General features: G+C 36.8%; 1 protein-coding gene across 2 annotated transcripts; it reads left to right on the forward strand.

The window, feature by feature from the left end:
• Positions 1–3,781: 3,781 nt before the first annotated feature.
• Positions 3,782–21,158, forward strand: LOC130733866 (glycinol 4-dimethylallyltransferase-like). 2 transcript variants are annotated; one of them, XM_057586148.1, is made up of 13 exons: positions 3,782–3,896; positions 3,990–4,043; positions 4,145–4,425; positions 5,153–5,236; positions 5,338–5,412; positions 6,056–6,139; positions 6,237–6,326; positions 18,696–18,797; positions 19,294–19,389; positions 19,496–19,567; positions 19,653–19,748; positions 20,374–20,478; positions 20,851–21,158. In XM_057586148.1, the coding sequence occupies exons 1-13, from the start codon at positions 3,842–3,844 to the stop codon at positions 20,887–20,889; spliced, it is 1,233 nt and encodes a 410-aa protein (XP_057442131.1). In that variant the 5' UTR covers positions 3,782–3,841; the 3' UTR covers positions 20,890–21,158. The 2 variants fall into 2 exon arrangements, with proteins under 2 accessions (XP_057442131.1, XP_057442132.1); XM_057586149.1 differs by lacking the exon at positions 4,145–4,425 and having other exon boundaries at positions 3,890–3,896; positions 20,851–21,157.
• The last annotated feature ends 5,668 nt before the right edge of the window (positions 21,159–26,826 follow it).

Here is a 26,826-nt window from a genome sequence, read left to right on the forward strand (position 1 = left end):
TTTGTGACTTTCAAGGATGATTTCACAAGGAAGTTATGGGTGTATCTCATTCAGAAAAAGAGTGAAGTCTTTGGAAAATTCAGAAGCTTCAAGAGACTTGTTGAGAAACAATGTGGTGAGAAGCTGAAGCTGCTGAGAAGTGATGGAGGAGGGGAGTATGTTTCACATGAGTTTTCTAATTTCTGTGAAAAGGAAGGCATCACACATGAGGTGATTGCCCCATACACTCCTCAGCATAATGGAACTGCTGAAAGAGTCAACAGAACCATTCTCAATATGGCTAGGAGTATGCTGAAGACTAAAAAGCTTCCCAAGAAGTTTTGGGGTGAAGCAGTGGCTACTGCAGCCTACATTCTGAACAGGTGCAGTACAAAAAGGCTGAAGAACATGACACCAGAGGAGGCATGGTCAGGAAACAAGCCAAGTGTGAAGCACTTTAGGGTGTTTGGCTCAATTTGCTATAAGCATGTCCCTGATAATAAGAGGAAGAAGTTGGATGATAAGGGTGAAAGATTGATTCTCCTAGGATATCATTCAACAGGTGCTTATAAGGTGTTTGACCCTGCAACTGGTAGCAGTTCATTTAGTAGAGACTTGAGGTTTGATGAGTCTCAACAATGGGATTGGAGCTCAGATACAACAGCTTCAAGGAAAGTCTCTTATCTAGACTTTGACAGTGGTCAGGAAATTACAAGTGGTGAAGGTACTGCCACTACTACTGTAACTCAGAGACCTCAAAGGGAAAGACAATTTCCAGCTAGATTGAGGGATTATAAGGTGTTCCCTGATTCCACAATCACATCTGAAGGTGATTTTGTGCACATGGCTCTCTTAGCTGAAATGGAACCAGTGACTTTTGAGAAGGCAGCTAAGGAACCTCACTGGATGGAAGCTATGAAGGAGGAAATCAGATCCATTGAGAAGAATGGCACATGGGAACTCACTTCATTACCCACTGGGAAGAAAGCTATCTCAGTAAAGTGGGTTTATAAAGTGAAATTGAAGCCAGATGGGACAGTGGCTAAGTACAAAGCCAGGCTAGTGGCCAAAGGTTTCTTGCAAAGACCAGGGCTGGATTTTGATGAGGTTTTTGCTCCTGTGGCAAGGATAGAGACAGTAAGGCTAGTTATTGCAATTGCAAGTTCTCAGAAATGGTCTCTATACCAGATGGACGTTAAATCTGCATTCTTGAATGGTCCACTGGATGAGGAAGTGTTTGTATCTCAGCCACCTGGATTTGAAGTTTCTAACCAAGAAAAGAAGGTGTACAGATTGCATAAGGCACTCTATGGATTAAAGCAAGCTCCCAGAGCTTGGAACAAGAGGATAGATGGCTTTCTCTTGCAGCTTGGATTTCATAGATGCAAAAGTGAGCATGGTATCTACATTAAAGGTAACTCCCTGGATTCTTTATTGATCATATGCCTATATGTAGATGACCTACTGATAACTGGCAGCAAGGATGATGAGATTGAGGATTTCAAAGGAAAATTGAAATTGGAGTTTGAAATGTCAGATTTGGGGTCCCTTTCATATTTCTTAGGGATTGAGTTTTTCAGAAGTGATGATGGGATTCTAATGCATCAGAAAAAGTACATTACTGATGTACTTAGAAGGTTCAATATGCTTGAATGTAATCCGGCTTCAACTCCTGTTGAAACTGGAAATTTGTTGAGCACAGGAGTCCCTGAAGATCAAGCTGTTGATTCAACTCTCTACAGGCAGATGATAGGCTCTCTGAGGTACATTTGCAACTCCAGGCCTGACATAGCCTATGGTGTTGGCTTAGTCAGCAGATTCATGGAGGATCCTAAACATTCTCATATGCTGGCAGTAAAGAGGTTGCTTAGATACTTGAAGGGAACCATGGATCATGGGATTTTGTTCCCAGCTGAGAAGAATAAGGAGTTAAAAGTTGTGTATGGCTACACAGATGCTGACTGGTGTGGGGATAAAAGTGATAGAAAAAGCACCACTGGTTATTTGTTCAGATATGGGGATGCATCAGTGAGTTGGAGTTCAAAGAAGCAACAAGTTGTAGCCTTGTCATCATGTGAAGCTGAGTACATAGCAGCTTGCATGGGTGGATGTCAAGCTTTATGGTTGCAGTCATTGCTCAAGGAAATGGGAATGCACACTGAAGATCTTATGCTACTGCTAGTGGACAATAAGTCAGCAATCAATCTAGCCAAGAACCCTGTGTCTCATGGTCGTAGTAAACACATTGAGACCAGGTATCATTTTCTGAGAGATCAAGTAGACAAGAAGAACTTGAAGTTAGAGTTTTGCAAGTCTGAGGAACAACTTGCAGATATACTCACAAAGCCCTTGAAGAGGGACACTTTTGTAAAGCTGAAGGTGCAGCTTGGAATTGTTAGTTTAGCTAGTATGAATTAGGGAGGTGTGTTGAAGCAAGTGTAATTCATATAGTTAGTTAGGCTCAGGAGGATTAACTAGTGTATAGTTAATGAGTGCTATATATAGTACACAATGTAACTGAGTTTGTGAGAGCAATTAATAAACAATTAATCATTTTTCTCTCAAGACTTATCTCTTTCTAGTTTTCTCTCTCTCTCTAGAGAACCTTCTGGTTCTAACAGCAAGTACTTCCTTTCTATTAGTGCTACCGAAAAGGATGAAAAGAGATAAGATACTCGTGGTTAGCCTGCCTTGAACTCATAATTCTCTTGTAACTAAAAAATATAATAAAGTAAACTTTAGTCTTATTTTTATAGCGTCACTAAAAAATTACGAGTCATTAAACATGACTCAGCCTGCAACGCAGCCAGACAAGGTCATCATATATATATAAACGATGTACCAAGTGGGAGGGGTTTATGTTAGAAGTCTCACATTTGTTAGAGATGTGACCAACTAAGTGTTTATAAAGGGTAGAGCTACTCTCAATTATTGAGTTAGATTTTGTGGTTAAGTATAGGTCCCTCAATTTCTAATAGTTTCTTATGTGAGAATGAGAGAAATGATTTTTAACCTTTAGATTAAAATTGATGGTTGAGATTAAAAGATATCAAAAATTCTCACGTGATTCTCCTTCCACTGTTTTCATTCCTTGCACCATCATTGCGGCTTATGACTTTGACTGTGGTTCAATTGCTTTCTTCAAAAACCTGGTCCAATTTCTTCGTCAAAAGTGGCATGATTTTTATTCCATATATTCTTACGTAAACATTACACTAGTTTGACCAATTGTGGAATTTTTATCTCAAAACTTCATCGAATTGGGCTCCAATCGTCAACCATTGAAATTCTTTACATATTCATAATATATATATATATATATATATATATATATATATATATATATATATATATATATCGGGTAGGCTTAATAACATTTTTGGTCTCTCATTTATTATAATTTGACAGTTCTGATCCGTCAAAGAGTTTATTAGCTTACAACATCTGTCACGTTTCCTAGTTGTTACAATTTTTTTTGTCAACTTTTATTTTTAGAAACATATAAAAGTTCAACTGACATGCAATCACGTGTATGGGTAGCATCGATCAATTGAACTTCACATGCTCTGGTCTGGTACCCATACACGTGATTGCATGCCAGTTAAACTTCTAACAACAGTTATATGAACCGCCTCGGGAAGCTAACGGCGGTTTTCGTTGAACCGCTACAAAATGAGCGTCGCTAAATACCAGTTTTGTCCGGTGCATTAAATTTTTTATTTTTCTGACATGAAATTAAAGTAATAGTAAAATTTATTTAGTCTATAAATAATGGGTCATCAGAAGACCAAGCTAACGAGGAACTGCTTAAAATTGCAGCATATTGCATGCCACAAGGGTTGTTGGTGGTTTCAGTGTGTAGATGATGGAGTCGTTTCTTGTTGGATCCTTTCCAAATATATCTTCAATCACCAACGGTATGTGTATGTTTTCTATATCACATCACTCCATTACTTTCTCCTTCCGTTTCATGATCTTTTTTCATTGCTAAATTATTTGTATAATTGAAGGGGGGAAACTCATTCGGAGTAAGCACTACGCCAATACGAATATTTACTATGCAAGTATGTTCACATATCTCCCAATTCCTTTAACCTTTAGTATTATTAAGTCATTCAAATTTTAAGCCACTGACACAATATCCAACATTTGCTGGCTGATATAGGTTCTTATGCACCAAAACTCTCACAAAACAAAAGGAAAACTAAAATGGAATATAGTATTTTGAAGCCATGGCTAAGTTTGAACAATCATTATAAACACATTGGAGAAGAATCTGCACATCAAGAACACGATAAAAAATACGTTGTTAAAGTAGGTGCTGGACTATCTTCGGAATATGAACCTCATGCTTCTAATCTTGAAAGCATTGTGGACTATGTCAAAAAGTTCTTGGTTTATTTCTCCATGTTGGTATCTCCATACTCATATGCAGGTCTTGGACGAGTAAGTTGAAATGTTATGGTTTTTTTTAAAAAAAAAGCAAATGAGTTGAAATGTTATGGTTAATATTTAATTTAATTGATCTGCACAACCACTTTTTTTCTTGTAGAATATTTTGAAGGTATAAATATGTTTTTAGTCCCTAAAATAATGATTTATTGATTTTAGACCCCTTTGATTTTTCAGTGATTTTGATTCTCTAAAATAGCAAATTATTGATTTTAGTCTACAATAATGGTCTCTTAACCACTCCACCTCATGTAAAGAAGAAGAAAAAAGAAAGTAATGAATGATATGATTTGTGATGTGACAGTAAATACAAAGAGAGATAGGAAGAAAAATGTGTGAAAATGAGATGGAAGAGAAAGTGAGGTGTGTATATATCATTACTCTTAATAACAGTTTATAAACCGCCATAAAAATGTGTTAGTGATGTGACGGTTTAAATTGCTACAAAATTGGATGAAGGGCCAAAATCAACAGTTCCCTATTTTAAAGGGACCAAAATCAATGAAAACTTAAAGAGAGACTAAATTCCATAATTTAACCTCTTGCAAGATAGGAAGGCCACTCGGGAGGGGTTGTCGTGCCGGATTTATGGGCAACCACCCTCTGCTATTTATGCGTCCTTGTATTTAGACGCAATTACTTCATTTTTTCTGTGTCTTTATCTTTCCTCTTGTAAAAAAAATTTCAATAATTTAACCATCTTTTATTTGTGTGATGGCAGACATTATGCACAATTTCTGCATCTCTTCTTGCGGTAAAGAAATTATCTGATATATCTCCATTATTTTTTAAGAGTATGTTGACGGTACGTAATTATAACCCTAAATATGATGTTTATGGTTAAATAGAAATATGCAGCATTCCCCTTAACTATATTAATACTCTTATAATTTTTTAATTTTTCAGGTTATCATATGTCACCGGTTGTTGGGTACTTATTTAACTGTTGTTAATCAATTGTTTGATATTGAAATTGATAAGGTACGAAACTTATAGACAATTTTTTTTATAGACAAATTTTTTGTTGTTATTAATATTATTAAATTAGTTATCCTTAGAGGGCGAACCCTAGACCTTTCACCGCCCTTAAGCCAGCACTTACATCTCATAACTCTTACCACTTGAGTTAACCTTCGGGATCTTCATAATTATTGTTTTTGCAATATTTGGGATTCTTTTATCAGAGTTTAATGTACATGCATTATTAGGGTAAAACTATTTTATAGTGACAATTAATTATGTTATGTCTTGTAGGATGAATAATTACTTTTCGTTTTAAATTTTAATTCAAATAAAAATATATTTTCTAATTTAACATAATTCAATTGAATGATTGTGTAAACAAATTTACACAAACCTTTAATCCTTTTATTATTCAATTAAAGAAGTATGATAGTTACGACATTGTTATCTAGGTTAATTTATCTAAATTATGATATCTAATAACATATAAAGACTAAGTGTATTCCTGAGTATTTGCTCAGATGCAACCATTTTAGCAGTTCATCCGATTTTGATTTCCATGTTTTATTGGTTTATATAGTAAATAATTGTCTCCGTTGATATGTGAGGAACTATCATATATGTTGTCTTATTATTGATATGTTTACATGTTTTACTACAGATAAACAAACCGTATCTTCCATTGGCATCTGGGCAATTATCCTATACAACCGGTGTTATTATTGCTACATCTTCATTAATTATGGTGACCTACATTTTTTTCCCTCCTAAAATAATTATTTTAATTAGCATGAGCTTGTAAGTAGAAGACTTATATATGATTTTATTGATCTCTTTTACAGAGTTTTTGGCTTGCTTGGAGTGTTGGTTCTTGGCCCTTGATTTGGAATATTCTAGTCTCTGGTGTTATATGGACAGCTTATTCAATTAATGTGAGTTGTTTTGATATGCATTTTAACTTCCTTTCGCATCCTTATAATTGAGACAATTATGCAAAGACTATGAAAGTAATCCACATCATAACTATTGGAATCATATAACTAACATGTTAGATTTAAGTCATGAAATCGACTAATAGAGCTGAATGATAGAAATTGGATCATAAAGATGAACTTTTTTTATGAGATAAAAGATTATTTTCCAGTCCTAGGTTATTAGATCATAAAGGAATTTGTGGCGAAAATAATTATGATTGTATTTGCATAGTGGTTAGCTCACGTTGTCCTTTAACCATGAGGTTAGGGGTTCGATCCTCGCCATGAAATGGAGCGCATATTGTGGTCAGTCGTATACGCTTAATAGGAGCACCCGCGACGAGGGTATCAATTAGTCATTAGGTCCAAATGCCACAAGGTGTGTTGAATAAATGCTAGAAAATTATGAGATTTTTTCTTTGGGGAGGAGTCGAGGAAAGCAATGGGATGGCTTGGATTAAATGGGAAACAGTTTGATAAACCAAAGGAGCTAGGAGGTTTGGGTTTGAGGGATTGGGGCATTTTTAACAAAGCTCTTATTTGCAAGTGGCGATGGAGGCTTTTTCTGATACGGAAAGCTTGCGGGGGAGAGTTCTAAGGGCAAGATACTCCATACCTGAGAATTTTGGCAGCACTGATCTAGGGGGGAAAAGTCCAGTTGGTGGAAGGACATTATTAGTATGTGTTTTGAAGATGGAGGAAGTAGTTGGTTCGATATGATCATGGTTTGAGGAGAGTTGTAGGCGATGGAAGGGGGTCAGATTTTGGCAAGACTCTGGCTAGGACAAGAGAAATTGTAAGAAAAGTACAGTAGGTTAATTATTTAATTTATCTGTGCAGAAAACTTCCTTTGTTACTGAACTGGGACTTTGGGTGGCATTGGAATTTTCTTTGACGAAGACTGTTACTAACCCGTGAGGAAGAGATGATGGCTGCTTTCACTTCTTTTATAAACTCTACAACTCTTGTGGAAGGAAAAGAAGACAAATGAGTTATGGGTCTGGTTGGCAAATGAAGATAGCTCTTACAATGTGAAATTAGCTTTATGGCACGGTAATGCACCGTCAAATGTTCTTGCATTTGTTCTTCCAATTTACTTCGAAGGGGAATTTTCCAGTTGATGGATCTGTAGCCTGCATGTTCTGTTTAGGAGGGGAAGAAAATCTGGAACATCTCTTGCTGCACTGCCCTTTCTCTAACCAGATCTGGCAGATGTGTAATAGATGGTTAGGCATACTTTCTGTGATGCCAGAATCGTGTGGAGTGCATTTCTTACAGTTTGGGGGAGAACTTTGGACAGCAATTCAGAGGCGGGTGGCTCGCACTGGTTTGGATCAGAAACAAAATCATATTCAGAGATGGTGTGAAGGATGCAGAAAAGGTGTTTGAACTTTGAATTGGCTCAGATGAGGACATGGAACTGGCTGAGGGCAAAAGACAAGAAGTTCGTTTTCTCAATCTATGATTTTTTTTTGATAAGCCAATGAATCGAATAACTAGGAGTACAAGGGGTACTACAACCCTTGGTACAAACAAAGAGAAAACCCAGCCAACAAACAAGCTGCAATTAGTCTTACAAGAGAAAAGTCATCAAAAGGGCTAACAGTAAAGGTAAAAGACTAGTTACTGTCAAAAATTGAGCAGCATCTAAATTGCTAAAACAGACCAGCTCAACGTCACTTTGTTAGCACAACAACCCTTCAAAATCAAATTACTCTTCTTTCCCATATCCACTATAAAATATGTTGGAATTAGTAGTAATTCAGATTAGGTCCTTCATTTTTTTAGAGAGTTTATTAGTTGGTCCTTCAGAGTCTGTATGTTGTTAATTGTGATCCCCATGTAATGAATAAAAGGCACTCACTGTGTGTGAGTGCAGTGAATCAATAATATTCATCTTCTTCATTCAATCAGAGTTTCTGTTCTTTCCTACGTTTACTTCAAGATTCATTCTTTCTTTCTTGTGTTGATTGTTCCTAACTCTAGCATTGATTGTGATAATCAATTGCGTTCAAGGGATTTCTGAGATTGAAATCCAACAGTGGTATCAAGAGCTTCACGATCCGGCGACCGGCGACTGTAAGATCAAGATTTGGTCATGTGGTACAACTCTATGTTTTGATGATAACAAGTATTTATTTGTGGATGAACAACTATGATACTCTAATGTTTGTCTTGAGTGTTTTGACAAACAGGTTCTGATTCTGACACCAGAAGATATATTCGTCAGAAGTTCTGAAGATCAGAGGATCTGAGGATCAGAGGATCAGAGGATCAGAAGATCAGAGGATCAGAAGATCTGAAGATCAGAGGATCTGAAGATCAGAGGATCTGAGGATCAGAGGATCAGAGGATCAGAAGATCAGAGGATCAGAAGATCTGAGGATCAGAAGATCTGAAGACCAGAAGCTCTGAGGGACCAGAGGCTCTGAAGGTCCAGAAGCTCTGAAGGTTCAGAAGCAGAAGTAACGAAGGTCAGAGGATCCAAGCATCCCTCTGACTCTGATCACCAAGCTTCACAAGTTCCAACACGAAGCATAACTCTGATCAGAAGTCAATGGTTAAAGGCAAATGTCTCTATCGAGAAGTACAAGAGCAGTGTACTATTCTGAAAAGCCTACCTACCAAGGTTCAGCCTCAGCAGGTTCTGGAAGTTCCAGAAATGCCCTCCAACGGTCATATTCTCTCAACAGAAATATCCTTTGCACCTTGGACTATAAAAGGCTGAAGAAAAGAAGAAAGCATAGTGAGAGAAACCCAGAGCTGCAATACAAGAAAAGATTCAAGCCTCTACTTTCTTCATCTGTTCTTATTTAGTTTACACTCAGCTTATTTAGAAGCAAACCTTTGTAAACACCAACCTCAAACAGTTGTTTGATTTTCCTTAAGGGACCGGGTAGGTCAGTATCCTTAAGAAGACTAAGAGAGTGAATCTTAGTGGTGATTCCTTTAGGAGATCAAGGTTGATCGGATCCTAGAGAAGACTAAGAGAGTGAATCTTGGTGATAGCTAAGTCAGTGTATTGTTAGTCACTTGTAGGTTTCAAGTGCAGTTGTAACAATTATCTGATTAGTGGATTGCCTTCATTCTAAGAAGGAAGAAATCACCTTAACGGGTGGACTGGATTAGCTTGAGGGATTTATCAAGTGAACCAGGATAAAATACTTGTGTGCTTCTCTCTTCTCTCTATCTTTATCCGCTGCACCATCTATATTAGAGAAACCGAAAAGATTTACTTTAAATCTTAAGGGGAAAGTTTTTATATTGAAAACGCTATTCAACCCCCCCCCTTCTAGTCGTTTTTTCACACCTTCAATTGGTATCAGAGCGCAAGTTCTGATTACCACACTTAACAGTGTTCAGTAGATCCGGGCCAGTGTGAAAAACTCATGGATTCCACTACTACTACAAGCAAATATCAATACAGTGCAAGACCACCTATCTTTGATGGTCAGAGATTTGATTTCTGGAAAGACAGAATCAAAAGCTTCTTTCTTGGCTTTGATCCTGATCTTTGGGATTTTGTTGTTGATGGCTACACCCCTCCTGTTGATGTACATGGTGTAAAGATCCCAAGGAAGAAGATGAGTGAAGATCAAAAGAAGGAATTCAGAGATCATCACCGATCAAGAGCTATTCTGCAAAGTGCCATTTCATATGAAGAATATGAGAAAATTACTGATCGTGATTCCGCCAAGGGCATCTTTGAATCCTTGAAGATGTCTCATGAAGGAAACAAGAAAGTGAAAGAATCAAAGGCACTGTCTTTGATCCAGAAATATGAATCCTTCCAAATGGAAACTGACGAATCCATTGAAGATATGTTCTCCAGATTTCAGTTGCATGTTGCTGGAATAAAACCCCTCAACAATAGCTACACCACTGCGGATCATGTCATGAGGATCCTTAGAGGTCTTCCTGAAAGCTGGATGCCTTTGATAACTTCCTTGGAGCTAACTAGAGATGTTGAGCAGATGAGTTTGGAAGAACTCATAAGCATACTGAAGTGTCATGAACTAAAGCGTGCTGAACATCAGGATCAGAAGAAAAAGTCCATAGCCTTGAAATCTAAATCTGAAAAGGCTAAGGCTGAGAAGTCAAAAGCTCTTCAAGTTGAAGAAGAGGAATCTGAAGAAGCATCAGAAGATTCTGATGAAGATGAGCTGACTCTGATATCCAGAAAGTTCAACTGCATCTGGAAGCACAGGCAGAGCAAATACAAAGGTTCATCAAAGGACGAAAAGTCAAAGAAGCATTTCAAACCAAAGAAAAGTCTGATGGTGACTTTTGATGAATCAGAATCAGAGGATGTTGACTCTGATGGTGAAGTCCAAGGACTCATGGCTATTGTCAAAAACAAAGGAGCAGAGTCAAAGGAAGCTGTTGACTCTGACTCAGAATCAGAAGGATATCCAGACTCTGACGATGAAAATGAGGTATTTGATTCTTTCTCAACTTCTGAACTTAAAGATGCTTTGTCTGAAATTATGGATAAATATAACTCTCTCTTGACTAAGCATAAAAGGTTGAAAAAGAATTTCTCTGCTGCCTCTGAAACTTCTGTTGAACATGAGAAAATTATTTCTGATTTGAAAAATGATAATCATGCTTTAATCAATTCTAACTCTGTGCTTAAGAACCAGATTGCTAAGTTAGAAGAAATTGTTGCTTGTGATGCCTCTGATTGTAGAAATGAGTCTAAGTATGAAAAGTCTTTTCAAAGATTCCTGGCTAAGAGCGTAGACAGAAGCTTAATGGCTTCAATGATCTATGGCGTAAGCAGAAATGGAATATATGGCATTGTCTATTCTAAACCTTCTGAAGTTGCTGCATCATCTCTTAAGAAAGGAACTTTCTCTATGTCAAAATATCATGCTCAAATTCCTTTCCATTATCCTGCTGAAAGACCCAAAGTTGTCAGAACTTCTGGGCTAACTAACAAGAAAGGACCCAGAAAGTGGGTACCTAGGGATAAGATTATATATGTTGCAGATATCTTCAATAGGTCCATCGAAACTCCAACCATGGAACTTGGACAGTGGATGCAAGCAACACATGACGGGAGAAAGACATATGTCCCAAGATCCAAAACTTGAACCTGAAGGTGAAGTTGATCTTGGAGGCATCAGTAGAGTAAGATTTGGTCAAGTCAAAGCTAGCTGAAAAAGCTTGCAGAGATGAGCATGACCGTTTCAGAAAGAAACAAAGACTCAGAACTTGTCGAACCAGAAGCAACAACATCAGAAGATGAAATTTTGTCCAGAACGGAGATGTCACCAGAACCACACTTCTGCTCTCATCAGAAGATATGCTAATCAGAAGCCAAGTATCCCTTGGTATTCCTTCTGAGGGGGAGTATTTCGTCTTATGCTCTTACTATTTTTTTTCCCACCTTCAATTGGTTTTGCTTATGACAAAAAGGGGGAGAACTTATAGTATCTTGACAACTCCTATATTATTTAGCTCAGAATCTAGATATTACTGACGTTGATATTAAGTATTAGATTCAGGGGGAGCTTAGCTCAGAATCAAGCACGAGTCTTGGATTCAGAAGGAGCAAGATAAACTATACACATCAGGATAAGTTTTAACTCTGATACCTTATACTCTGAGTGTATTCAGTTTATTTGTTTAGAGTTGTTCATCAAAATACATGGTTTTGTCATCATAAAAAAGGGGGAGATTGTAAGATCAAGATTTGGTCATGTGGTACAACTCTATGTTTTGATGATAACAAGTGTTTATTTGTGGATGAACAACTATGATACTCTAATGTTTGTCTTGAGTGTTTTGACAAACAGGTTCTGATTCTGACACCAGAAGATATATTCGTCAGAAGTTCTGAAGATCAGAGGATCTGAGGATCAGAGGATCAGAGGATCAGAAGATCAGAGGATCAGAAGATCTGAAGATCAGAGGATCTGAAGATCAGAGGATCTGAAGATCAGAGGATCTGAGGATCAGAGGATCAGAGGATCAGAAGATCAGAGGATCAGAAGATCTGAGGATCAGAAGATCTGAAGACCAGAAGCTCTGAGGGACCAGAGGCTCTGAAGGTCCAGAAGCTCTGAAGGTTCAGAAGCAGAAGTAACGAAGGTCAGAGGATCCAAGCATCCCTCTGACTCTGATCACCAAGCTTCACAAGTTCCAACACGAAGCATAACTCTGATCAGAAGTCAATGGTTAAAGGCAAATGTCTCTATCGAGAAGTACAAGAGCAGTGTACTATTCTGAAAAGCCTACCTACCAAGGTTCAGCCTCAGCAGGTTCTGGAAGTTCCAGAAATGCCCTCCAACGGTCATATTCTCTCAACAGAAATATCCTTTGCACCTTGGACTATAAAAGGCTGAAGAAAAGAAGAAAGCATAGTGAGAGAAACCCAGAGCTGCAATACAAGAAAAGATTCAAGCCTCTACTTTCTTCATCTGTTCTTATTTAGTTTACACTCAGCTTATTTAGAAGCAAACCTTTGTAAACACCAACCTCAAACAGTTGTTTGATTTTCCTTAAGGGACCGGGTAGGTCAGTATCCTTAAGAAGACTAAGAGAGTGAATCTTAGTGGTGATTCCTTTAGGAGATCAAGGTTGATCGGATCCTAGAGAAGACTAAGAGAGTGAATCTTGGTGATAGCTAAGTCAGTGTATTGTTAGTCACTTGTAGGTTTCAAGTGCAGTTGTAACAATTATCTGATTAGTGGATTGCCTTCATTCTAAGAAGGAAGAAATCACCTTAACGGGTGGACTGGATTAGCTTGAGGGATTTATCAAGTGAACCAGGATAAAATACTTGTGTGCTTCTCTCTTCTCTCTATCTTTATCCGCTGCACCATCTATATTAGAGAAACCGAAAAGATTTACTTTAAATCTTAAGGGGAAAGTTTTTATATTGAAAACGCTATTCAACCCCCCCCTTCTAGTCGTTTTTTCACACCTTCAGCGACGTGAGCCACCACCCGTGCACGGCGATCTACGGCGGAGTGTGAATCAGTCACAACGGAGGTGCTTGCTCCGTTGGAAGCTCCGGTGGAAGTGGACGCTTCTTTTAAGGTGATGGCTGGAACGAATGGCAATTTCCCAGCTTCGTTGCCGGTTCTTGATGGCAAGAGTGATTGGGAACGGTGGAATACCCAGATGCTTGTAATCTTCGGGTTTCAAGATGTTCTGGAGATGGTGACTTCTGGGTATGATGCTCTACCGGCGGAACCGACGGCGGAGCAAAGCGCTGCACATAAGGAGCTGAAGAAGAAAGATATGCGGGCTCTGTTCATTATCCATCAGTGTGTTAACCCTGCAAATTTTGAGAAAATTGCAGCGGCGAAAACGTCGAAGGAGGCGTGGGATATTCTGAACAAGAGCTACGAAGGTGTGGCAAAGTTGAAGAAGGTCAAGTTGCAGACTCTCAGAAGACAGTATGAAGCTCTGAAGATGGAGAAATCAGAGACGATTTCTAAGTTTTTCACTCGACTTCAGACCTTGACAAACCAAATGAAGACGAATGGAGAGACTATGAATGATCAAATGCTTGTAGAAAAGGTTCTTCGATCTTTGACTACAAGATTTGATCATATAGTTACTACTATAGAGGAATCTAAGGATTTGGATTCTATGAAGGTTGAGGAGCTTCAAGGATCATTGGAGGCTCATGAAATGAGATTGAATCTGAGAGAGTCTGACAGAGAAACTGAACAAGCATTGTATGCTCATGGTGGTACCAGCAAGAAGAAGTGGAGTAGCAACTCTAAGACCTTCAAGGAGAAGAATTGGAAGCACAAGGATTCTGGGCAGTCTTCACATGAGGATGAGGGTGAATCCAAGAAGAAGTGGGATTCCAAGGAAAAGAATCAGGACAAAGATAAGTTCAAGAAAGGAAAAAGCAAGAAGAGTGTTCAGTGTTTTGCATGTAAAAAGTATGGACACTATGCTTATGAATGCAAAAATAAGAAGAAGGGTAACAAGACAAGTGGTGATGATCGAGCTTATTCTGCTCATGAAGATGATGAATCAGATGGTGAGCAGGTATTGTTTGTTGTCCCTGATGATGAATCTAGTAGTAGTTTTATTCAAATTCCTAGCCTTATTGGTAGTGAAGTTGTAAATTCTGCTGTTAGTTCTCACATGCTTGATGAGAACACCTGGTACTTAGACTCAGGTTGTTCATCTCATATGACTGGTCACAAAGAGTGGTTTGTTGACTTGGATGAGAGGAAATCTAGTAGTGTTAGGTTTGCCGACAATAGCACTATTAGATCAACTGGTATTGGAAGGATTCTTATCAAAAAGAAGAATGGAAAACAAGCATTTATCACAGATGTGTTGTATGTTCCCAGTGTGAAACATAACTTGATTAGCCTAGGGCAGTTGGTTGAGAAAGGCTATTCATTGAAGACTAAAGGGAAGAATCTGTTAGTGTTTGATCCAAAGTATAGGTTGATTTTGAGATCAGCATTGGCAACAAACAAGACTTTTCAGGTTGATCTTAACACTAGTGATGCACAGTGTATGAAAGCAAGTACTTCAAATGTGGATAGGCTTTGGCATCTCAGATATGGTCATCTGAATTTCAAAGGCTTGAATCAGCTCCATAATGAAGATATGGTGAAGTGTCTTCCACTGGTAAAGGTCTCTGGTCAGTTGTGTGAAGGTTGTTTATTGAGCAAGCAGCCTAGAAATGTTTTTCATGAGAGTATGTCAGTGAATTCTAAGGATGCATTGGATATGGTATATTCTGATGTGTGTGGACCTTTTGAGGTTGTGTCATCAGGTGGTAATAGATATTTTGTGTCTTTTATTGATGATCACACTAGGAAAATGTGGACCTATCTACTAACCAGAAAGTCAGAAGTGTTTGAGATTTTTAAGAAGTTCAAGGTGTTAGTTGAGAAGCAAAGCAGTAGAAGCATAAAAACCCTGAGGACAGATGGTGGAGGTGAGTATGTTTCAAAGGAGATGAAAGCATTCTGTGAAGAAGCTGGAATTTATCATGAAATAATAGCTCCATATACTCCTCAGCATAATGGAGTGGCTGAGAGGAGGAATAGAACTATTGCTAATATGGTGAGAAGTATGTTGAATAGCAAGAAGTTGCCAGTGAAACTGTGGGGTGAAGCTGTATCTACTGCCACTTATATTCTCAACAGGTGTCCTACACAAAGATTGAAGTCTTTGACACCTGAGGAAGCTTGGACAGGTCTGAAGCCAATTGTGAAACATTTTAAGGTTTTTGGATCTGTGTGTTATAGACACTTGCCAGATCAAAGGAGGAAGAAACTGGACAACAAGAGTGAGAAGCTACTTCTAGTGGGGTATCACTCTACAGGTGCTTATAGGCTGCTTAATCCTGTGACTAATGGTATAATCATTAGTAGAGATGTTGTTGTTGATGAAGAAACAACATGGGATTGGCCTGATGATGAAGCAGTGGGATCCAGTGCAAAAGTTCAGTTTAATTTTCCTGAGTTGTTACCTGATGCTGAAACAGATGTGAATGAAGGATCAGGCGAATCAGCTGTACAAGGAACTGTGAATCTTCCTACTGGTAATGTGGTTCAGAGGACTCAAAGATCAAGACACTTGCCTGCTAGATTAGATGACTATGTGCTATTTCCTGACAATGAGGTTACACATGAAGGTGATCTGGTTCATCTAGCTTTGAATGCTGAGATTGAGCCAGTGAGTGTTGAAGAGGCTTTTCATCATGATAATTGGATCTTAGCTATGAAGGAAGAGCTTGGTTCTATTGAGAAGAATAAGACTTGGAGTCTTGTTGATTTACCAAAAGGGAAGAAGGCTATCTCTGTGAAATGGGTCTATAAGACCAAGTTAAAGTCAGATGGCTCTATAGCTAGGTATAAGGCCAGGCTTGTAGCAAGGGGTTTTCAACAGAAGGAAGGGCTTGACTACACTGATGTTTTTGCTCATGTGGCCAGAATGGAAACTGTAAGGATGGTTGTTGCTACTGCTAGTCTTAAGAATTGGAGGTTGCATCAGCTCGATGTTAAATCTGCATTTCTCAATGGACCTCTTGATGAAGAGGTATATGTCCAACAACCTCCTGGCTTTGAGGTTAATGGTGATGAGCACAAGGTTTATAGGTTGTATAAAGCCTTGTATGGACTCAAGCAGGCTCCTAGAGCATGGAACAAGAGGATTGATGGTTTTCTGAATCAGTTGGGATTTGTAAAATGCATCTCTGAGCATGGTGTATATGTCAAGAGATCAAAGAATACTGGAATGGTCTTAGTGTGTCTGTATGTGGATGATCTCTTGGTTACTGGGAGCAGTGAAGATGAGATAGTTGAATTTAAGGAGAAGATGGAATCTGAATTTGAAATGAGTGACATGGGAGAGCTTTCATTTTTCTTGGGAATTGAATTTCTCAGGACTAAGCAAGGAATTTTCATGAGCCAAAGGAAGTATGCAGCTGAGGTATTCAGGAGGTTTAATCTAGCTGAATGTAATGCTGTGACTTCTCCAGTGGAGTGTGGTACTGTTCTGACTTAAGGCAGATACTGGGAAGTCAGTTGATTCTACATTGTTCAAGCAACTAGTGGGTTCTTTAAGGTATCTGTGTTGTAGTAGACCTGAAATTAGCTATGGTGTGGGACTTGTGAGCAAGTTTATGGAGAATCCTAAAGAGTCTCATTATCTAGCTGCCAAGAGGATACTTAGATACATTAAAGGAACCCTTAGTCATGGTGTGTTGTTTCCAGGAAAGGCTTACAATGTGAAGAAGGAAGTCACAGGTTATGTTGACAGTGACTGGAGTGGAGACAAAGATGATAGGAAAAGTACTACAGGCTATGTGTTTTTGTGTGGTGATGCACCAATCTCATGGTGTTCCAAGAAGCAGCCAATAGTAGCACTTTCATCTTGTGAAGCTGAGTATGTTGCAGCTTCATTTGGTGCTTGTCAAGCTCTATGGATTAACACATTGATGGAGGAAATTGGACTGAGAACTTCTGGAATTATGAAGTTGCTGGTTGACAATAAGTCAGCTATTGATCTTGCCAAGCATCCTGTGGCTCATGGAAGAAGTAAGCATATAGAGACTCGTTTTCATTTCTTGAGGGACCAAGTCACAAGAGGGAAACTAGAGTTGGTTCATTGTCCAACTGAGGACCAGCTTGCAGATCTGTTTACAAAGCCATTAAGGCCTGAGAGGTTTGCAGCTTTGTGTAAGAAGCTGAGGATTGTATCTGTTGAGAGTATTCTGAATTAAGGGGGAGTGTTGGAATTAGTAGTAATTCAGATTAGGTCCTTCATTTTTTTAGAGAGTTTATTAGTTGGTCCTTCAGAGTCTGTATGTTGTTAATTGTGATCCCCATGTAATGAATAAAAGGCACTCACTGTGTGTGAGTGCAGTGAATCAATAATATTCATCTTCTTCATTCAATCAGAGTTTCTGTTCTTTCCTACGTTTACTTCAAGATTCATTCTTTCTTTCTTGTGTTGATTGTTCCTAACTCTAGCATTGATTGTGATAATCAATTGCGTTCAAGGGATTTCTGAGATTGAAATCCAACAAAATAGTCACCTATTTTGCTGATGTACCTGAATAACTAGAATCAAAGTGCTTCCATACATATTAATGGGTTTGAAGTCCACTCAATGAGAGAGTACTTAAAACCTTTCACTTTTGCTTTGAGCCAAAACCATGATCTGTACTGAATCCCTTCCAAAGCAGTTGAGAATTCTGGTTTCTCCTTAAAATCACAGTGTTTCTGATATTCCATATAACCCAAATTGCAGCTAACCATATGAGGCCTGCACCTTGTTTATCCCTTCCATCAAGCCTTCCCACAGTCTCCAATCCAAGATATTGCTTAGGATGCTTATGAATTATACAGAATCTGTTCCCTTGGCCTTTGGCATCGTGCTTAGCTGCTGATGGTGGTTTCTTGCTGTTCGGTTTGAGCCTCAAAAGATAAGGAGAATTCTGAGTCTTGTGTTCGGTGGGGGATGGTGGGAACCAGAAAACTGGGAAGTTTTTGTGTTTTGCTTGTTTTACTGGTGGTGGGATTGGAGTTGATTTCTTCAATTCACCCTCCCTGTTCCCTGTTGCCAGTGTTCTGTTCTGTTCTGTTTTCTTTTCTTTTCTTTATAATTACCTCTTTGTTTCTTTTGGGTTAGAGTACCCTTAATATTCTCATTCAATATATTTTGCTTATCTAAGAAAAAATTCATTACGTATAGGTATATATAAAGTAACCTACAAGATGAAGACAGATGGATAATTTTTTTATTAACAAGAACAATATTATAAAAAAAATTGTTTATTTTGACAAATTAATTGAAAATATTAATAGTAGTGTTCTTAAATTTTGTTAGGTGCCTCTACTGAGATGGAAGGGAAATCCAGTGCTTGCAGCAATGTGTTATATTGTTACTATGGCATTTTCTAATCCCATTGGAGATTTCCTTCACATGCAGGTTTGTCCTATCGTTGACATGTGCTCTAATTAATATCTCTAGTCCTTGACAAGCATGCATAGCCTTTGATGCATGGAAAAATTATTACTAATCCAGATCCCATGTTTTTAGTGTTGGTTTTATTTGGATTCGTGACCAACAATTTGAAACCATCCACTATAATTGAATCCTGACATATAAAGGACACAATTAAAGAAAAACTAAATATATGTGGAGAGAAGTGTAAGCCTTACAATATGAAATTTATATTGGAAGCTAACAAGGACAATAGAGAACTTATGCAACTGAAGCTATCACACTAGAGATCTTGTAACTAACTGTGAGTAAGTTTCAAATAGTTGCTCTGGGAGGTATACATTCTCTCATTGGTTTTCATTTTTTATCAGTGAAAGTAGTGGATGTCTAGCTAAAACATCATAGTTTTCCATCCAAGCAATCTATCTTTTTTTGGAACCCATCTTTTGTTTTTAATGCTAATTCATGTAAGAATTTACAGACTTTTGTGTTCAAGAGACCAGCTGTATTTCCAAGAGGACTGGATTTCTTTCTTGTATTCATGAGCCTCTACATTGTAGGTATAGCGGCATTAAAGGTAAGAAACTCTTTTTTTTATTATTCTGGAAACATACCTTTGCATAATCAAATTTTTGCTACTATATGTGTGTACCTAATATAAACACTTTATTGGATTTATGTAGGATATACCTGACATTGAAGGAGATAAAGCATTTGGCATACATTCACTATCAACACATTTTGGTCCAAAACGGGTATGCTCCTCTAGATCAACATCCCACCAGAATTGGCTATGCCATTGTAATGAACCCTTTATTGCATCTAACTAATTTTTTCTAGGTATTTTGGTTTTGTGTTTCCATTCTTGAAATGGCTTTTGGAGTCGGCCTCCTGGTCGGAGCAACATCTTCTTGCCAAAGGAGTAAAATTATCACGGTAATTAATATGTTTATTACATATAACAGTTGCTATTCGATTTTATTCACCTCCCCGTAAGAAATTAATTTGTTTTGCAGAATAGGATAAAAATGTGTTTTTATGTTTTTAAAATGGAGTTAATGGTCAAATTAGTCATTGAGTTTGTAAGCAAGTTTGATATTAGTCCAACTGAGGAAAAATGACGTTTAGAGGCGGTCAAAAACCGCCAATAATTGACTAATTGTAAAAATGACCGTCACTAAACCTTATTTTTTCTCATATTGGCTAAAATCAAACTCTCTTACAAACTCATAACTAATTTGACCATTAACCTTTTAAAATGTATAAATTTTTTCTTATAATATATAGTTTCATCTAAAGTAATTTCGAAAGTGATGTAGATATCTCTAAGGCATAGCTTTCTAATTTTCTTATGTATCATGATTCAATTTATTTATTCAGATCAAATTAGGAGTTTATTCTCAATTAGAAATTAGTCTTTTATCTTTTTTGGTAGATCTTCCATATCAATATAAATATAATTAATTTGATTGGTAAAATTTTTACAAATTGATGTAACTGAATTTGAAATTGTTTAAATGTTTCAACAATGCCTAAAAATTCATTGGTGCTGATGTGTTAGGTTTTGGGACATGTTGCTCTTGCTTTCGTTCTTTGGTGTCAAGCCAAAGCAGTAGATTTAAAAAGCAAAGCCTCCATATCATCTTTCTATATGTTTACTTGGAAGGTAATCGTTCTTCTTTAAGAATGTGTAGTATTTGACGAGCTCAAAATCATGATTATTGTTTAAAATAGACATAAATATCTGACTACTTTTCCCTTGTTTTGAGAAAAATGGTTGTTTGATTTCTATTGGCTTCCAAATTTCAATTGAGAAACGTAGACCTACAGGCTACAACCAAACTATTTTAATATTTTTTTGAACTTAAACTATTTTAATATTAATTTTATCTTCTGGTGAAAAATTTAACAATGTTCAAAGAGCATAACATTTTTTAACATCAATTTTTATTGTTTTATCTGTATATATATTTTCAGATTATTGGAAATAAAAATTATATTTTCTCATATGAAGGTTATTCATGTCTTTTCATTACAGCTATTATACGCAGAGTATTTCCTTATGCAATTCTTCTGATGAGGACGTGTCGACCAAGTTGACTTGAGAATAAGTTTACTTTAGGTGGGGTTGACTTTATCACTTGTAAACTTTTTTTTTTTTTATGTCGGAAAGATACATTACAGCCTATAGTGATTGATCTCTGGATCTCTCTCACCCAACTCATATGTCTTCTAACTCTTAGCATGTGAGCTACCATTCGGGACTATATTTATAAACTTTGATTATGTACAATATTATAATTATAATTTTATTTGAGAGTGAAGAATTATACCTTTTAAGTTTTAGAAATGAATGAATTTCCTTTATTGATATATTAGGCAATAGAAATATAGGGCCAATACTTTGGTCCAATATTAACGAAATCCTATGCATTAGGATTAAGTAAGGATTTCCAATTATGGTAATATGTATCTCTAGTTAAAGCAGCTTCAATGCATGGTTGATAGTTGGGTTGCTTAAATACTATTTTGGTGGTCCAGATTGTCACATAGGATTTAAGGAATTCATAAGCAACTCCTACATAATTCACTCCAGTGCATGGTTGTTTATTTTACTTTTAACTTGACCTCATTATATCGCATATATTTATATTTTATATTTCCACCTAAGCATGATTTAAATTTAAATATTAATTAATATTTATAACAATAGAGTAATATATTTAAAATTGAACACCGTACGTTAAAAAAATCAAATGAAATGAATTACATTATATTATATAATTAAAGTTGAAATAAAATACACTTCAATGCAAAATAAATAAGAAAGCATTTTAAAAGAAAACTCTCTCAAAGATTAAATTTCATTATTCCTATTTACGGAGAGCTCTCAAATATGCTCCACCAAGTCTGCTTGAAGTTGGCGATGAATTTCTCTTTGACTCATATGGCATCTTCTTTCCAAGAATGTTGCAAACAAAGCGATAGGACCATTAGATACTTCAGCGGTTATGATGTCATTATCTACTTGGTCGTAATCAAAATTACCATTGTAATTCTCACGCTCATCTTCAACAATCATGTTATGCAATATAATGCACACATACATTATTTGCTTCAGGGTATTCACATGCCAAAAGCGTGATGGGCCACGAATAATCGCAAATCGAGATTGGAGTACTCCAAATGCGCGATCAACATCCTTTCTTGCTCCTTCTGGTGCTTTGGCAAACAATTGTTTTTTTTTCCTTGTGGCATTGAGATGGTTTTGACAAATTTAGCCCACTCAGGATAGATACATCCGCTAGATAGTATCTCATATGATATTGTGTTCTATTCGCCTCGTAGTGCACTTCGGGAGTTGTGTCGTTCAACACATTGGTAAACACATCAGATTGCTTTAGCACATTGATATCTTTGTTAGAACCTACAATGCCAAAAAAGCATTCTGATGAAAGGATATTTAATGAAGAGGTTTTCCTCCACTAACTGCTATCACATCCCTTTCAAGACTCAATCGTAGTATAGTATCGGGTTTTGTCGTCTCCACAGGGATTGTGTTGCTACGTATTAACCTCACTAGCTAGATATTGGGTGCATGGTTTAAAAAGTAAAATGTGAGTTTATTTAAATAAAGGAAAAACTATAATTAAAGCGATAAAAGAAGTTCACGGAGACAAACAAAGATGAAAGTGTATTTGGAAAATGAGTTCATTTGACTTACAACTTATTCTCAACCAATATACTCTTATAAGATGAAATTGACATTTAAGATGCCGATAAGAGCTATTCACCCACTAATTTCTTAGCTAAGCGAATCTACAAATTAAGAACCTAGCCTTAATCTCTTAAGCCCTAGTGATCATAAAAGGAGCATTATAGCACACACCTACTCGATAAGACATTCCCAAGCTCTGTTCCTAACCCAAGAAGTTCATGTCCTAGTGGATAGAATCTCTGACTGTCACTCAAGAAATCCTAATAGTTCATACTAGATAATTCTATCCTAGAGAGGTGAGTATCCCGACTTGTCACTCGGTATAGATCTCTTTTCCAACTCATGATATTCATACCTAAGAGTTAATGTCTTCTATTGTCACCTAGAAAACCTAAACCCTACCTAAGACATGTCTTTCTTAAGATGACTGATGCAAGGGTGGTTTCTCTCATTAACTAAATTCACATCAACTTCTCAATTGTCATGCAAATCCTAAAAAGCATCATATTGGTAAAAGATACATGAACGCGCAAAGAGAATTAATAACCTAAGACATAGGAATTTTTCCCCTTTCTATGAACTAAGCTACATTAACTCATATCAATTTCTCAATCTATTTATGAATTAATATAAACTCTTTAAATTACCAATTAACCAATTGAAGCATTAAACATAGAGAGAAACACCAAATAATGAAAATTCATAATTAAATTTGCATAAAGATGTTTTGACTAAGAGTAAAATCAAACTAACATCATTTCAAATACCAAAAGAGAGTCAAAACACAAAAATAGGTAAAGAGAAAAGCAAAACTCAAAATAGAACGGAGCCAGGGACGTCCGGAGAAGCTGTCACCTCCTCCATGGCCCTGACACCGGCCCTCAAGGGCCTAGCCTTCCTCTCCACCAAGAAATTGCCTCCAAGTCTCCCAAAGGTTTTTTATTTGGTTTAGGAGAAAAGAAAGATGAAAAAGATCCTAAAAAAATAGGTTAAAACGGAATTTATAGTGATTTTTCGTGTTCTGGGCGTTTTTTGTCCTATCTGATGCAGAAAATGATCCTGTGCGGTCAGGTGCAGCATAACACGGTGCACCCTCACGAATCCGGAGCGTTGATGCGAATATGACGTGTCTGGCGTGTCTGGCGTATGGCTTATGGTGTACCGCGACGCACCGTATCGGAGCCCCATGGATCTGGTACGTTTCTCGCCTGGACTTAACAAGTGGCGCGATCTCACCGTAGGTGCACGGTAATCTTGTGCACTTGCGCCACACAGGATCTCAACGTCCATATATATGTTTTTTCATGATTTCTTTATTTTTTCTCCAAATCTTCTCCTAAAATAAAACAAATAAAAATAGATAAGAGATAAAATAAGATAGCACCTTAAAATAAAATTATATAATCCTAAATTAAAGTAAATAAATCCTAATAATATATAGAAAATAACATAAAATATAGAAAAATACTAAAACTAAATAAAAATATTAAAATGCATGAAATAAACCTAAAGTGTCCTAAAATGACTAAAATATCTTAAATAATATATTAAAATGCATGCAAATAAACTAGAAAAATAGTCTTAAATCTCGGGTCATCACATTCCAAATCCACAAGTCTTGTGATGCCTCTACTTCAATCATGATTGTAAGTTTTCCATGATCACCTCGACAATACTGACCTTTTCATGCAACTGGACAATTTTTCCATTCCCAATGCATACAGTCAATGGAACCCAACATACTTGGAAATTCACGAGACTCCCCCATTTGTAGTAGGCGTGTAGTGTCCTCTTTGTTTGGCCTCCTCAAGTACTGAGCACCAAATATTTCATTCACACCCGTTACAAATCTCTCTAAACACTCAATTGCAGTACTTCCACCGATTCTTACATACTCATCCAGATTGTCAGCAGGTTATCCGTATGCCAACATACGAATTGCGGCAATGCACTTTTGTAATGGTGAAAGACCTTTTTACGAATGGCATCAACCCTCATTTGAAAATAATTGTCGTGATTGCCAAGTGCTTCTACAATTCTAAAAAATAACTCCCTTCGCATTCGAAATCTTCGTCAGAATTGGGTTTTTGTGAATACAGAGGTTTCAGAAAAGTAGTCGTTGAACAATCGATTGTGATCTTCTTCACGAGATCGCTCTATCACATTTCTTCTTCGCCTAATAGTGTCATCAGATTGTTGTTGGCTCTCTTGTACCATCCTCAAGTAATCTTATTGATAAGTGCGAAATTTACTCAATTTTCCATGTTGGTTTTAACACTTATCCATTCTAAATGCGAAAAATATCTCTCAAATGACCCCTCAATAAGTTAGAATAGTAGATATTTAGTTTTTATATAGATAATATAGTAAATATGATTGTGATATGCATTGAATCGTTTTTTTTTTTTGTGTTTGTAGTAGAAAGATTAAAAGGATCAGAGCAAAAGAAGTTGATAACCCAAATCGGAGATTTTAGCTTAAGCCAAGAAAGTTATGGCTTAAGCTAAAGAGAAAAAAAAGAAGAGACAGTGCAGTTGAAAAATTTGAGGAATGTTGGCTTAAGTCAAATCATGGATGGCTTAAGCCCAAAAAGTCATGAGAACGACAGAAGCTGTGGGGGATAATTACCTAGCCTTGAATAAACATTTTGGCTTAAGGCAGAAGTGGTTGGGCTTAAGCCAAAAAGTTGCAGAGTTTATTATAAAATCACGATCAGATCTGTTTCATTCCATCCAGAGAGATAAAAACAGAGGAAAACAGAACCAGAACTTGAGAGAAGGAAACCCACGAGGAAAGGAAGAGTCTTGCACCCTCCGTCGAGCTGGGAACACGCCGACGACGGCACAGAGCATCCATGGAAATGGATAGCTAACTTTCTTTGTGTTGGGATTGAATGTAGTCTTTTTTCTTAAATGTATCCATCTTGATTCTCATGTATAAATTCATGTTTCTATGTGTTGATTTCAATGATCTATCTTGCTCTTAATGCTTGTTTTAGAATGATCAACTAAAACTTATTTTTGGGTTTGATTGAGTAGTAGAAACTAGTTACTTAAATCTGAAATAGATAGGATCATCTAGTGATTTTAAGTTCTAGGGATGGAATTAATTTCATTAGTCAAGTACTCCCTCCGTTCCTTTTTAAGTGTCGTTTTAGAAGAAATTCTTTGTTCCTTTTTAAGTGTCGTTTTGATGTTTTAAGGTCCATTTTGTCAATTATACCCTTACAAGTAAGTGAAAATTAAATTCTCATTACATCAATTTAAAGTCTTGTCTAGTAAGTGGAAATTAAATTCTAATGAAAGTACCCAAAAGAGCTTTCAAAGTTACATAGAAAAAAGTGTTAACATTAAATTATGTCAAAAGAAAAGAAGGAGGTTATAAATTTTTATTACTACTAGGGAGGGAAAAATGATAAATGGTTTAATGATATGAGAGAGTGGAAAAAAAAATTAATTATCCACTATCTTGGTTGGAATACTTTATAACTTAATGATTAGGATGTGTGAGGGTACAATGGGAAAAAAACTCCAATAACCCACTATCTTGGTTGGAGAGCTTTTTGCTAGAATGACACTTAAAAAGGAACGGAGGGAGTAACATCTAAGCTTAACACAACTTGCTTCCTAAATTATTCAAGGGATTGATGGTTAGAAAGTGAGTTGAATGATCTTTTTTATGAGGGAACTATGAAAAGGATAAGAAATGATGTGATGAAATTCAACATAGGAAGTAATTTATATGTGAAATCATAATGATACTGAAGAGTTAATCAGCGAAATCCAATTCCAACCGTTTTCTCAACTTGTTTACAATCTGTTTTATTACTTCTTTCCTTTAATTTTGTAACGTTTGACAAAACAATCAACCCACCTTTGATGAACTCATTGCTTAGGTAATTTCACTGAAGAACGACATTTGTATTAGCAATTCCCTACGGATACGACAAAACCCTTTACTATACTACAATAGAATCTTGAAAGAGATTTGAAAGTAGTTGTGGTAAAAATCTTTCAAATCTTATGCACTGGTGTCTTTCATATAATCCTATACCATTTCTTCGTAAAAAGCATCAAAGTCGAGTATATCGTTCGGATCCATAAAAACAATGGGGTGAAGAAGGGTTGAAGGAGGGTGAAGGAGTGTTATACTATGATAGTGATTACTGTTGACTTAATCTTTTATTGCCATACGTTGGAGGAACTACTATCAATTACTACTATCAACCAAGAATCACCAAATTATAGCAACCCATTGAATGTCTTGTTTCACATAATTGATATCCAATTGCAGCAC

Source organism: Lotus japonicus, chromosome 1 (assembly GCF_012489685.1).
Source record: "Lotus japonicus ecotype B-129 chromosome 1, LjGifu_v1.2".
NCBI lineage: Eukaryota > Viridiplantae > Streptophyta > Magnoliopsida > Fabales > Fabaceae > Lotus > Lotus japonicus.

What these genes read in the sequence shown, in the direction of transcription:
- LOC130733866 (XM_057586148.1), top strand. Translation starts at nt 3,842, where the DNA reads ATGATGGAGTCGTTTCTTGTTGGATCCTTTCCAAATATATCTTCAATC. An exon ending in TATATCTTCAATCACCAACG is followed by an intron (nt 3,897 to 3,989) that starts GTATGTGTATGT and finishes GTATAATTGAAG; the next exon opens with GGGGGAAACTCATTCGGAGT. An exon ending in TACGAATATTTACTATGCAA is followed by an intron (nt 4,044 to 4,144) that starts GTATGTTCACAT and finishes TGGCTGATATAG; the next exon opens with GTTCTTATGCACCAAAACTC.